We start from the raw sequence: 14,961 nt of genomic DNA on the forward strand, positions 1-14,961 counted from the left end.
GTGTTAGTTCTCCTCATCTATGTATCATCTGCAAGTTGGATAACCATGCAGTCTTTTTTTTTTATTTTTTTTGCAAGGCAATGGGGTTAAGTGGCTTGCCCAAGGCCACACAGCTAGGTAATTATTAAGTGTCTGAGGTCAGATTTGAACTCAAGTACTCCTGACTCCAGGACTGGTACTCTATCCACTGTGACACCTAGCTGCCCCTGATAACCATGCATTCTTAGTAAAAATAATGGGATTGAGTCTTCTGACTTCGAAAATCCTTTTCGGTTTCAAAATCTATGATATTAAAGTGTCTTGCCTTGGCAGTATTTATAGAATATTATCAGATCCTACTGAGGTGCTTTAAAAATCCCTAACATTTTTATATAGTAAGATGCTATTTCGACTAAAATCCTGTAAAATCTAAGGGTTTTTAAACTGGAGTCTATAACTTTGTTTATAAAGATAACTATTTTAATAAAATTTGTAATCCTAAGAATTTTATTTTATGCATCACCAGACTACTAAAGGGGTCCATAACACAAAAAGGTTAAGAACCCCTGCTTTCAACTTAAAAGTTTTTCATCTTCTGGTGACCAGTCTCTTGATTTATTCAAAGTTTATCACTGCATGATTCTGATTTGTTTGGGGGAAAAATAAATGAAGACAGTGAAGAGCTCAAGACAACTTTGACCATAGCAGATTACTCGATTCCATGAATAAAGAGACTGTTGCCTTGTTTCATGATTCTATTTCCTGTAATTGTCAGTCAGGAAATTATTTTTGAGTCTTATGAAAGAGTGGAATATTTATATAGAAAAATATGGGAAGGAAAGTATGTGACAATTTATTTTATCATGTGGAAAAGAAGATAATATTGGTATGTCTCCAGGTTAGAATAGACCCCTTCAGCAGGAATAATCAGGAGAAAGGTAGGTTGAGAGTTTTGTGGGATTAAAAAAAAATGATGCTCTACTTAAAGCAATTAAAATTTAAAAGGATACGTTGGCCTCATTCAGTGTAATTATTTATAAGTTATCACCCCTTTGGAACTCTCTGAGAGCAGAGACTTTATTTGTACCCCCCACAGTTAGCTTAGTGGCTTACTTTTTAACTGATTCAATAAATGTAAGATTTAAAATAGAAAAAAATTATTTTGATTTCCTCCTTAGTTCTTGTCCTTAGGGATCACCATTCTGAGATGAAGTTTTTTTTAGACCTATCAGAAGGTCTATAAGTGGTATCAGTTAATATCTTTAGCATGTACACATTTAGCAAGGCTGGGCCATGGAATATCGCCACTTATTTTTGTGTGGGTTTTTATTAAATCAGTAGACTCACTTTTCGGATCTTTGATTTATCCTTTTGACAGGTTTATTCTTAGACATTCTCAGGAATTCATTTAGGTGAGCATCATTTTTCCATACCCTTTTCCAGTATACTTATTCCCAGTGGTACTTGATAGGACATGTCCTAATTTTCAGTTTCAGAGATGGTGGGTATCAGAGAGCAGGGACCAAACCTATTTCTTTAGAAGTAGGTTTGTCCTCTTAGAAACATAGCTACTAAATAAGCTTTTCATAGAAATGGAGAAGATTCTCCTTATTCAGACTGTCATCAGATGATAAATTCACTGACTTTATGTCTAGGATAATTATTTCCTCAGCACAATTTAAATTCTAAGATGAAGAGAAGACTTTTCATTTTGCTTGTTCTCTGTAGTGGTATTGGCATATTTTCTAGATTCAGTGCTGGAGATTCTTTTCTTTTAATTTATTTTTATTAAAGATATTATTTGAGTTTTACAATTTTCCCCCAATCTTGCTTCCCTCCCCCACCCCCCCACAGAAAGCACTCTGTCAGTCTTTACTTTGTTTCCATGTTGTACCTTGATCCAAATTGAGTGTGATGAGAGAGAAATCATATCCTTAAAGAGAAGTCTAAGAGGTAACAAGATCAGACAATAAGATATCTGGTTTTTTTTTTTTTTCCTAAATTAAGGGGAATAGTCCTTGCACTTTGTTCAAACTCCACAGCTCCTTATCTGGATACAGATGGCACTCTCCTTTGCAGACAGCCCAAAATTATTCCTGATTGTTGCACTGATGGAATGAGCAAGTCCTTCAAGGTTGAACATCACTCCCATGTTGCTGTTAGGGTGTACAGTGTTTTTCTGGTTCTGCTCATCTCACTCAGCATCAGTTCATAGTGCTGGAGATTCTTGCTGAGATTGAACAATATCCAGAAGATTATAGGACTTTACTTGTATTGAATCAAAGAATATTTTTTAAAAATCTGTTTAGGGCAATATTCAGGGTCCATTTGTCCTTCATCTCCAGGTACATTTAATGTATCTTTATCTGCATGCCTATGTGTAATGTTTTGCAACTTTAACATATCAGAACTTGAGCTTATCTTGTTTCTGCTCTATACTGCTCAGCTACCTCTCACAATGCTGGCCTCAGAGCCAGGAGAACTGTAATTAAATCCCCCCCTCTGACAATTTATAATTCTGTGATTTTTGGCAAGTTATAGTCTCAGTGTTTTCTCATTAGTATTGTGATGTAGGAAAAATTCAAGAGAAATCATTTCTGGGTAATTAGTCATTTTATTAATTTTGAGTAGTGAATAAATGAATAAAATCATGGTCAATTTGGCTTTCTCTTGTAAACCAAAAATGGATAGAGGTGGCCTCTTGATGCTTAGAGGCCCTTTGAATAGTGGGTATTCCCATTACCCAGATTGTTAACAATTAACGAAAAGAATTAATATTTTAAAGAGAGGTGAGTCTTTTCTAATGCAGCAGTGGAACCATGACATTGATTATGCCACTATTACTTCCAGACCACCCCCAGCCTCAGACAATCTAGACAAAGAATCTATCCCAACTCCCCCACTCCCACCCCCGGCCCAAGCCTGAGAGGAATATTATGGGCTTCCCCAATTAAGTGGGATCTGAACAAGACTGAAGAGAATGTTAAATACAGTGTCATTATAGGAAATAGAGGGGAAAAGTCCTGAATCTCCCCAATATTAAAATTGGGTTAGTTAATAATTATTTCTCCTAGGGTAATGGAGTAATATTTATTTTATCTGATTGGGTTGGCATGTGAAATATATTCTATAAATGGTATTGAAATATAAGCTAATAAGAGGCTGCCTAGTGTAATGGTTAGGAAGCTGACCTTGAACCTGGTAGACCTAGGTTCTAGTCTTGCCTGTGAACCACACTGAATGTACATCCATAGACCTGTCATTTAATCAGTAGTCAAAACTATTTTCTCAGGGTCTGATTTACAATGTAGGGGCAGATCTGCACTAGTAGACGCTAGAAATTTCTTGCACCAATGAAATTACATGTCTAATCTAGAAAGAATTAAAATTAAAAGCGTAAGTTGTTACTGTCTACACCAGTACTACCACCCTTCTGATATTCTGGGTAAATCTAAAAGGCCTCCTGGAGAAAATAGAATCTGAACTTATTTTGAATGAATCCAAGGCAACTTAAGAATTTGGGGGATTATCAGAAATGGCTCAAAGAGGAAACTGCATACACAGTAGGGAATAGACATCTAGACTAAAAAGGAAAGAAGGGGAAAAGGGGAAGGGAGGATGTGGGTGATAGAGGAGAGAGTAGATCATAGGAGAGAACAGTCAGATATAACACATTTTCTTTTTTACTTCTTGCAAGGGGCTGGGATTGGGTGGCCTATCTGGGACCATAAGGCCAGGTGGTTGCTGAGTCTCAGGGGTGGTATGTGGCTCGGGGTCTCTTGGCCCCAGGGCCAGTGATCAGTCCACTGTGCTACTCAGTCATTTTAGAAGAGGGACAGAGTGAAAGGAGAGAGAAAAATGTAATATATGGTAGTGCAGAGGAATGGATGAAGGGAATTGCAATCAGCAAAAGCAACAGTGCAAAAATATGGAAGTAGCTTTTATGACAGACTTATCATAAAGAATGTGATCCACCTGAGACAGAGCTGATGGTATCAAAACACAGACTGAAACACATTTTTTCCCTTTCCTTTATTTCTCATGAGGTTCTATATTTTTGGGGGGAGGGGTATTATGTTTACTCTTAAACAAGAATATTTTAGTAATGTACTAAAAAAATCACATACAAAAATATTCACAGCAGCCCTGTTTGTGGTGCAAAGAATTGAAAATTAAGTGAATGTCCTTCAATTGGGGAATGGCTTAACAAACTGGTATATTTTATGTGATGGAACACTATTGTTCTATTAGAAACCAGGAGGGATGGGAATTCAGGGAAGCCCAGAAAGATTTGCATGGACTGATGCTGAGCAAGATGAGCAGAACCAGAGGAGGAACATTGTACACCCTGGCAATAACATGGGGGTGATGACCATCCTTGATGGACTTGCCCATTCCATTAGTGCAACAATCAGGCACAGTACTTTATTTTCTTCCTTAGGGATATGATTTCTATCTCATCACATTCAACTTAGATCAGTGTATACCATGGAAACCATGTAAAGACCTAGTAGACTGCCTTCTGTGAGGGTGAGGGGAGGGAAGCAAGATTGGGAGGAAATGGTAAAAAAAATTCAAAATTAAAAAAAAAACAATTTTGGGGATGAGGGAAGAAATGATTTCAGACATAGATAACAACTTGTTGCCATGATGCCAAGAAAAGGAGATTTGGATGAGGAGCAGCAGGTAGACTAGACCAATGTTAGCTCCAGAACTTATATAGAAAAAAAGTATTAAGAATTCTGGCAAGGTAGAAATGGTCAGGTCATAAAGAGCCTTAATGCCAGAGGACAGGGGGTCAGACCTAGGATTTAGGGAAATCACTTTGTTAACTGAATAAATAATGGATGAGATTGGGGGAGAGACTTGAGGGAAGAATGCTAACCAGAAGCTATTGTAACAGTCTAAGGGCAAGGTGGTCAAGGCCTGTACCCAGTTTGCGGGAGTTAAGAAAAGATGAATCTGGAAGAAGAGAAGAAAAAGGGATCCTAGCAAGGGCCAATCTGCTAGATAGTGGGAGGGGATGAGATCAAGAGTGTATGGAGGGGAAAAAAAAGTGTATATAGAGGGCTCAGCTTTGGTAAAGAGAAAGACTGCTTCATTGGAGGTAGTTGTGAGGAAGGAGTTAGAGGGGGAGGGGATATGAATGATGTGAGATTTGGTGGAGGGGAGAAATGGAGTTCTCAGGAATGGCCTCACACATTCCTAGTGAAGGATGATGTAGGTTTTTTGACTGAGGGAAAAGGGGAAAGAAGTCCTAGGAAAAACTTGAGCTGCTTTGAGTAGTACAGGCAGTCATTTTTGGAGGAATAGAATGTGAAGTCTGCTGCAGAGTGTTCCAGTTGAAAGTAGATGACATAAATTTGCAGAATTTAGTGGTTTCTTCAGTTCCATTTATCAGCATGGGAGTAGGACTTGGGAGGTGGAGAATGAAAAAGTCATTGGTTTGGGGTTTGGTATGGAGTAATAAGAAAGAAGGGGGGGTGAGCAAGGGATACAAGAGGTGAAAATTCTGTAGAATTGCCAAATTCTGCCAATTATTTCAACACAACTTCTTTAAGCTTTGTAGGGGCCACTTCCCTACTTTTCATACTTATCTCTTCCCACTCAAGTCTGCCCTCTACACAGCAGCCAGCATATTTATTAGACACTAGCTTGTTTCAAAACAAACAATGATGCCTTAGTACTTTTGGATTAAATCCAATCTCAGCCTGCCATCCAGGACTTTGTCAATTTACTTATTTTTGCCATTCATCTAATTCCTTATCACTTCCTTCTGTGGCCTCCGTTTAGATTCATATTCCTAACAACAGCTTCTTCATATTTCCTCTGTGCACCACACATTTAATAGTCATCTTCAGAATGTCCTCTGTTCTCCTTCCTTTTAATCTCTTTTCATTTTCAAAATTCATCTCCAGAACTTATCTTCTGTTACTAGCCCAGTGTCATTCTGTTCCCTCCTCTACTTGGTGCCTTTGGGTATATATTATGCTAATTTATACTTGAGAAAGTGAATTGAATATAGCCCATAAAGAGACCTTCAGTTGTATTTCAAATCTGTTTGTTTTTTTCTTAGTTTTCTTATCTAGTTGACCAGTTAACATTGTTAATTCATACTGATCTTACAAGCTAATAAAACCTACATGTATTTTCCTCACATTGTCTAGCCATGCCTTTATCAACTATATCTATAAAAGTGATTTGAGGAACTCAAGCATAATATTTTTAGTGAGCTCTCTTAATTGATGCTGAATTATTAGCAGTACAGAAACTGGAAGAAATTACTTAATTATGCTGACTAGAGTCACTACAAATTTATGTAATGTGTTCTCATCTGACTGACCTTGTATTCCTCCCAAACTGATTGCCTGCCCCACTCCCCAAAGAAGCCCTTCTAAATCTTGACTGTATTCAATTAAATGAAACATGAAATCTGAGTTTGATTTCTAGTTTAAAGTGAAATTCCTTGCCCCCGATTCTCCATTTACCTTGTGGATAGAACTTCAGCATTATTAAAATGTACTTGATCAGTCATCTAACTTTACCTTGAATACTATTGATTTTGGGGACTCTTTACTCATAATGGGGCAACGATGGGGGAGATGGAAGCCTAATGAAATTTTGTTCTATCTCAGAATGAACTGCCATCTTCTTTTACTTTTTAAAAAAAATATGAAATGAAATATCTTTGGTCTAAATTGGTGTTTCATGGGGTAAGAGGGAAAAGTTATTTGCTTTTGTAGAAAGGGAATCTATCCAATTAAAAATAAATAATTGGGCAAGGATTAAAATTGTTGAAGGGGTTGCAATACATGATATCTGAGGTTTCTTTTGTTTTTAGTTACCTATTAATCAATGATTTTTTCCACCATTCTTTAGGACTCACAAATTCGGCAAAGTACAACCTATAGTTTACACCAGCCTCAGGGAAATAAAGAACATGGGACTGAACGAAATGGTAATCTCTATAAAAAAAGTGATGGGTGAGTCAAATATTTTGTAAGAATAGTTTTTGTGATTTTTGCATTTTGTATTAAATTTGAGACTTTTTATGCTGGTTTTTTTTTTTTAAAACAGGATCAGAAAAGTATGGCAAAAAAGGAAATGCTCAGTTAAAAATGGTTTTCTGACAATATCTCATGGTACTGTAAGTACTTCCCCACCAGAAAAAAATTATGTTCTCTCATATAAGCATATGTGTATTTATAGGACTGAAATGTGCTGGGGCAGGGGGTGAGGAGGGCAATTAATCTTACATTACTTATTTTTTTTAGAGTGATAAAACTGAAGGGACAACATGGTATAAAGGATAGAGAATTGACTTCAGAATCAGGAAGATGTGCATCCAAGCCTTGTCTTTGAATCTTACTAGCTATATATCCCTGGATAAATCACTAAACTGCTCGGTGTTCTAGATAGCTCTCTGAGATGAATAAGCAGAGTAATTGCAATAATAGTAACAAAGTCTAACATTAATATAATGCCTAGTATAGACCTAGTATAACTATGCTAATCATTTTACAAATATGCTTTCATTTGATCTTCACAGCAACCCTACAAAGTAGGTTCTGTCATTCCCATTTTATAGATGAGAAACTGAGGCAAACTGATTTGCCCAGCCATATAGCTAGTAGGTGTCTGACCCCAGATTTGAACCCCAATCTTCCCAACTTAAGACCCAGCACTCATCTACTGTGCCACTTAGATGCCATAGAGTACTTAAAGATCTTCCTTGGTAGAATGAGTGTCCCAAATGAGAGTTCCCCATACCAGTTAAGTCACAAACTGGTGAACAAAAAAGAGAGGACTTCAGTATTGGAGGGGGAAAGGTTCTTTGAGTTTTTGCCCCCCCCTTTAGTGTATGACAACATCTGAGCTACTACATTCCCTTTTACAGTGAAAGGGAAATATGTTACTCCTTATGTCTGTTTTCATGTGGTATTTCATGGTGACTTACAAAGGAGGAAACCCAGTTATGGAAGCCAGAGCAAGGTTCTTCAGTCAGCTCCAGAACTGTCTTAAGGATATTTTAAGGAGACTTTCTGAGGAAGTCCATGTGTGGCAGAGACCACCTTTTTTTAAAATTCTGGTTAGAAGATGGAGGTAGCCTCAAGTTGTGTGTTTTTTGTCCCTATCTGGGGACTCTAGAAATACCACATCGAACTAAATTATCCTGAAGGAGCCAAGATGACCATTTCTTGGTTGATGTTATCAGTGACCTTGATTGCGTAAACTCTTTGCTTTGAAGGCTTCTGCTTAGTTGCCTCTCTTCCTAACAAGTTTCTCAGCTGATATATATGACAATTTTCTCAACATGGGAGGACTCTTCTTTATTCCTTGATTTTGTCCCTTTTTTTTTTTCTAATTTTTCTTGTGGTTATTTATTTCCTAAGTGCTCCCTTTGGTGAGAAGGGGATTAAAATTTTCTTTCAAGTTGTTGGGACTCTAGAAATCTTAACTACAGAGTAATCAGCTTGGGTGCACCAAATAATATATATATCCAACCCAAATCAGCTCCTTGGCTTTCTGACTTACTAGTTCAGTCTCCAACTCTCCCAGATATATATCAGAGAAGTGATCTCAGAAACCTTGTAATTCAACATCTACCCAAGCAAGAATCCTGTCTATAGCATACCTTCTAAATGGCATTCCAGCCTTTCATTGAAGGATTTGAACAAAGGGTGACCCATCATCATCTGAAGAATAACTCTAGAGATTAGAACATTATTTGGTTTCTCTAGCTAATTCTGCTATTAAATCCTGTATAGGTGGGCAATTTTGAACATAGGAGAGAAGCAGGGATTTTCTGTTGTTTTTGTGTGGTAGACAGTGTCTAGAGGTGTATAAGAAGGTATTTGAGAATACACTAAAGGAATGAATTCATTTGAGTTCTGTTTATACTTCTTTTTGTATCTGTTTATTTGAACTTAAACCTACTGAATTCTACAAAGAGCCTATCAAAGAATAACAACAGACTTTCATTTCATGCCTATTTGGAGAGTGTTGATTCTTGCTCATTCAGCATTTTCTTATAATTATGAAAGGTATTATCAAAGCTCTGGATCTTAGATTAAGCTAATAAATGATTATCCTTTCACAGTTCAAGTAAAAACAAGGTCCTGAATTGTGTGAATATACTGATTGTCTCCTTTTTCTAGGTACATGAGATCTTTTTAGACATCATTGCCCTTTGCTTGAGTTTCATCAGAAGATGGTTTGAATTCTTTTAAAATTTTGTTGTGATGCCCCAGTTGCTAGCTGCTCACATAAATGTAACCTGAATCAGTAGGAAGCCGACAACTCAGATTGTCATACAATTTGCATTTTAATCAGTGCTTTGTCTTTGGAGGGGAAATGCTCTCTAGGGATTCCCCTACTCTGTGAACACGTGGCCCCTCTGTAGGTTTGGTAGGGAGCTCTGGCTGTGCCTCTAGCAGCTTCTGGATTGAACAAATTGAACCAGCTATGGCATGCCAAAGATGAGAATGCAGATTGTAATTTCTTCATTATAAGATCTGTCTGACTCCTTCTTTGCCAGGAGAAGTGCAGAGGATAATCTGACAGTCATTGAGTTCTTTTTCTTTCTCCCCATACGTGCTATTTACCTCAACATCCTGTGTTTGCTGGAAAACACAAACTCACCTCCCTCCTCAGTGTGCGATCTTAGGTAGTCAGATGTTGCAGGAGGTGAATCAGGTTGATCAGGGCTGTGGAAGGAAGAGTGTCTTTTAGAGTTTGGGTGTTCTTTTTTTGTATGTTTATGTGTATTGCACATATGATATCTCCTTCATGTATTAATTTACAGTCAGGAAAGAGGACTGTTTTCCAGTGCAGCTGGTAGTAGTGTACCCAGGAGTAGGATCTGGGACACAGCTGCAAATCAGTTATTTAAGAGAAGGAATAAAACTATATTTGTGATGTTTTGGGGGGGGGTTCTTATAAGCTGGCAAGTAACTTAGACTTAAATAATTGGTTTCCCTCACCTTCTCTAACTAGCTGAAGAATACTGATGCCCACCAGTGTATATTAAAGCTCAAATTTGGAGTTCCCTGTAGGTTAAACCTAATAATTCTGTTTTCCCCTTGCTGAAAAGAAGTGATGCTTAGTCTTTTTTTATAGTAACCATATGACTTTGCTCTAGGGTCAAATAATTCTCATTGCTCATTTCCAGAACTGAGTTGGTGGTAGGTTCAGGAAGAATGTGAAAGGAAATTTGAGTTTTATTCTGAGAGAGATTTAAAAGTAAGTTATAAAGGTATAGATTACCAGTGTTCTCCTGCCTGACCTTTTCTGTGATATTAGTAATAATGAGACATTCTTAATGATCAGAGACAAAAAAAAAGGCTCATCAACTTTACATTCTCTTACCTTGCATAACTGGCTTTATTTTTTTTTTAATATATGATCCTTCTTCCTAATTCTAATCCCATGGGCTTTAATTCTTTATGACTAGTTTTATCACATAAATAGACTCCCTAACTAGGACTAAGCTTTATTGAGAGCTCTTTGACCAGGGTTTGTAATTATGTCCAGAAGTATTTTTTAAATGATTTTTCTTAAACTAAATATTTAATTTAATGAGGCATTTTTTCTATAAAGAGTGAAAAATTATTTTGTGAACCAAAAGATGGAGAATATAGTTTGGTAATTGTATCGGTGGCTAATGGAAAATTCTATTTAAAATTTAAATTATTTTAAATTAAAATTAAATTACTTTAAAATGCAAATATTTTTATATTGTATAAAGTTTATACAATGACCATCATATGTATAGTCAAAACATTTTTCCAGCCAATGAAGCCATCCATAATTGGTCCATATTTAATAAGGTACTACCATCCATTCCCTCGTTACTTTTCCCAACATAGGTCCTTTTTAGATTACATTTCATATTTTAACATCAACATTCTCCTAATGATCTGTGGAAGTAATTCATGAAACACCACAATTTCCAAAGAAGCAAAATTACAGGTTTACCAGATAATTTGTAAGCAAGAATTTGTTTAGACCAGATTATCTAGAAGAGATATGTTCAGAAGGTGGACTGAGCAAGGGATAAGAACAGATGGGAAGCCTAAGTGATGTGCTGATAGCTATAAAATATTAGATGTCCTAGAAGAAGGCTGCTCCCAGCATGTTGGGTGAGTCATCAATAAAGGATTTATGAGACAATATGAACCCACATCAGAGAGGATGTGAGGCATAGATGAGTTGTCTGCTGCACCACAGGAGGGGAATACCTGTGTAAATGATATACCTCTTTTGGTTTAGCAGCAGTCTAATATATTCAGAACCCCCATGAGCATTTAGTGTCCTGCAATCTAGTAGGTATTAGGAAGGACAGTTTTCACAGATACTAAACACATACTAAAAAATATCATGATGTTGAACAGTAGGGTAGGGATCACTTCACTGTAGAACAGTGTCTTCATTTTTTATGGATGTTGATAGACATTGACTTGTAAAGAAACACCATGAATCTGGTTTATCTGAATTATGAGGAAGTTCAAAGATCTTCATAGTGACGCTCCAGATAATAATACCTAAAGGTACAAAGAATGTTTACAGAACACTTAAAAAAAAAAGTTGGAATCTGAAGACATAAATCTCAATTATCTTAGGGCAAATATCAACTTCCTCATCTGGTAAAATGCAGAGGTTTGTCTGGATAGGACCCTAAAGCCCTTCAAGCTCAATATCCTAATATTTTTTAGGAACCTGCCTTAGAGAAAATAAAGGAAATGTTGAAACCAGCTGAGACAACACAAGTAGTCCTCACCACTACTTCTGGAGAACCTACAGCATAGGCTATGGGGAGACTCTCCTGGGTCATTTTATAAAGAATAGTGATATATTTGTATGTAGGAGGGGAGGATCTCACAGGACTCAAGATGCTAAAATATCTTGAAAGAATACCAGTTATTCCAGATAAACAGGATTCTGCTATACAGAATTTTCTTATTTTCTTCCATTTGTTGGGTGTGGTGGCCTGAGGTTATCTTCTATTTGAACTTGGCAAAATTTGGAAATTATTTACTTTAGCTCTTTAGCAAATCTGAAAGGTGGGTGAAGGGCAGAAAATTGTTTCCTAGGAAGAAATCTTAAGCCTGTTTGCTATTTTAAAATATTTCTTTTTTCTAAATAAAAGTAAATCCTTGCCTGTCCTCCATTCCAGTGGACTAATTATGATGCCTTATGAAAAGGGGAGAAAATAGCTATTTTTGGCACCTTCCTTTTTTTTAATTCTATAGCTTATGTACAAGAGTAGATGTGTGAATGAAGGGTGTTTTGTTGAAACTTCTATGACAGAGGTGCTTTGCTTTAAAAGACACCTTTCAAAAGCTTTTTTAGTATCCCAAAGTATGGATCTGTTATCTGTCATCACTTCAAGAAGAGAAAATTACTTCTCTGCCATTTGTGCTCTCTGAAGGCAATAATTATTGTGAGGCATACTTTTCAGCTTTCTCTCCCTGCTGGGAGTTAGTAGTGTGTTTACATTTATATATGCATTTTTAATTTAGCCAGAAAAGGGAGCCGAAGTTCTGTGTCAGTCAGTGGCCATTCTCCTCCATCAGTGGGTATAGGATTTAATGACACTAAAATTGAACTGCAAAGCATTTCAAACCCAGCCAGATATGGCTGAATTCCCTAAATGGAATAGACACATTGATTACACTAAACTACTGATAGAGATTCTATTATAGGCATATCTGCTGTTAAGCATAAACCATATAGAAAAAATTATTTACCCTTTACCTTGAATGCAGATTTTAGATGAGAGGAATCCACAGAAAGATGCTCTGAACATATCTCTCCTGTGCCTTTGACTTAGCAGATCCTTAAGACCATGTCCTACCTAAACTTTGTGTCCTTCTAATGTCTACTTGGTGCCCTATATATAGAAGGTGCTTAATAAATTTTTTGTAACATAATTTATTGTAAGAATTATTGTAACAAATTAGAATAATCTTTTTTAAGTGCATGCATGATATTTAAAAAATTTTTATTTTGTATTTTCCCTTTTCTTTGTCTTAGGCTAACCGTCCTCCTGCGAAGCTCAATCTCTTAACCTGCCAAGTGAAAACAAATCCAGAAGAGAAAAAATGTTTTGACCTCATATCACGTAGGTTTTTCTAAGATCCGTGAGGGAAGGGAAGAATTGGGAGTTTGGGGAGGGGGACCTTTTTTGATATTTGCTTCCAGGATTCGCCTTTTTTTGAGCAACGTAACAGCTTCTTGTTGTTCTGTCATGTCCAACTCCTCATGATCCCATTGGGGGTTTTCATGACAAAGCTTACTGGACTGGTTTGCCACCTCCTCCTCCAACTCATTTTACAGATGAACACACTGAAGCAAACAGGTTGAATTGATTTGCCCAGGGTCACATAGCTTGTAAATATGTGAAGCTGTAATTGAAGACAGGGAGCTGAGTCTTCCTGACTCCAGGCCTGGTACCCTATCCTCTATGCCACCTAGCTACCACAACATAAAAGCTTTCCCTTGCAATTCTAAGTGGTTGCTATTTAATCAGTACTAAGTTTCATCTGTTGTGGGTGCTAAATTAATGTAGCCACCTGTGTTAACTACCTGTGACAATGTCACATTTGTAAATAACCACAGACAACTCACCAGCCCATGTGTTTTATCAACATGTACTTGTCCCTGAAGGTGATAGTAGTGTAATATTTCAGTGATCTGTGATCTTACCTTTGTGGAAACTGCTCTCTCATGACACCAATTGCGTCCTTTCTTCAATCTAGTAGTGAATCTATAGAAATTGTTCTGAATTTAGGGGAGAATAGTATAAATAATTCCTTGTCTTTAACCAAATCAGCATGATTTAAGTCTCCCCTTGAAAGAGGATTAGAGGCAATTACTTTTTTTAATTTAATTATTTATTTGGGGGTTTTACAACTTTTCTCCTAATCTCGCTTCCCTCCCCCTACCCCACCCCCACAGAAGGTAGTCTGACAATCTTTACAGTGTTTCTGTGCTATACATCTATCAAAACTGAATGTGTTGAGAGAGAGATCATATCCTTAAGGAAAAAAATATATATAAGAGAAAGCAAAATTATATAAGATACCTTTTTAAAAATTTAAATTAAAGGTAATAATCTTTGGTCTTTGTTTAAACTCCACAATTCTTTCTTTGGATATAGATGGTATTCTCCATCACAGATACCCTAAAATTGGCCCTGATTGTTGCTCTGATGAAATGAGCAAGTTCATTAAGGTTGATCATCACCCCCATGTAGTTGTAAGGGTATATGATGTCCTTCTGGTTCTGCTCACCTCACTCAGCATCAGTTCATGCAAATCCTTCAAGGCTTCTCTAAATTCCCATGCTAGAGGCAATTATTTAACAAAAACTACTGAAAAATAGTTTGACTGAAATTAGGAATAAGACTAACATTTTATAACATTTATCACAAGAACCTTTAAACAGACATTAAAGATCATATTATACAAAAATTAAAACCCAATTAGGTACTTTCCACAACCATGACTGACTATAAATAGCATCTCTAACCAAACCAAGGTTATAGAGTCAAAAGATAAAATAATTTAATTTCATGAAATTGAAAAGAATTTTTATGAATACAATCGATGCAACTAATATAAGAAAGGAAGTTAATAAAAGGGGGAACATTTTTGCCTTTATGATATGGGCCTCAGACATGGAATCTAAAAGGAACAAAAACAAATATATAATTCAAATAGTTATCAGTGTATAAATGGTTATGTGATATGAATAAACAGTTCTCAAAAGAATTTAAAATTATAAACAGCCATGTGAAAGAGTATTCTTAAATTACTATTAATCATAGAGCCCTGGTCAAATCTATAAAGCTTGAATTTAAATCTCAGCTCTGATAGACCCATCAAGACCCTCATTTGTCAAATGAGGGAGTTGGATGAGATAAGAGGTGTCAAACTCAGCTAGAAATGGGGCTCATAAATCTATACATATCTTGCATTC

General features: G+C 36.5%; 1 protein-coding gene across 5 annotated transcripts in view; it reads left to right on the plus strand.

Moving 5' to 3' along the window:
* Window positions 1-14,961, plus strand: part of ASAP2 (ArfGAP with SH3 domain, ankyrin repeat and PH domain 2) — a 326,404-nt gene that overhangs the window by 229,343 nt on the left and 82,100 nt on the right. For all 5 annotated transcript variants that reach the window (XM_074209626.1, XM_074209625.1, XM_074209628.1 and 2 more), the window contains 3 exons: window positions 6,859-6,962; window positions 7,057-7,126; window positions 13,015-13,102. In XM_074209626.1, the coding sequence (XP_074065727.1) occupies window positions 6,859-6,962; window positions 7,057-7,126; window positions 13,015-13,102 (262 nt within the window). The remainder of the gene's footprint in view (window positions 1-6,858; window positions 6,963-7,056; window positions 7,127-13,014; window positions 13,103-14,961) is intronic.

The sequence above is a fragment of the Macrotis lagotis genome, chromosome 1, assembly GCF_037893015.1.
Source record: "Macrotis lagotis isolate mMagLag1 chromosome 1, bilby.v1.9.chrom.fasta, whole genome shotgun sequence".
In the NCBI taxonomy this organism is placed as follows: domain Eukaryota; kingdom Metazoa; phylum Chordata; class Mammalia; order Peramelemorphia; family Peramelidae; genus Macrotis; species Macrotis lagotis.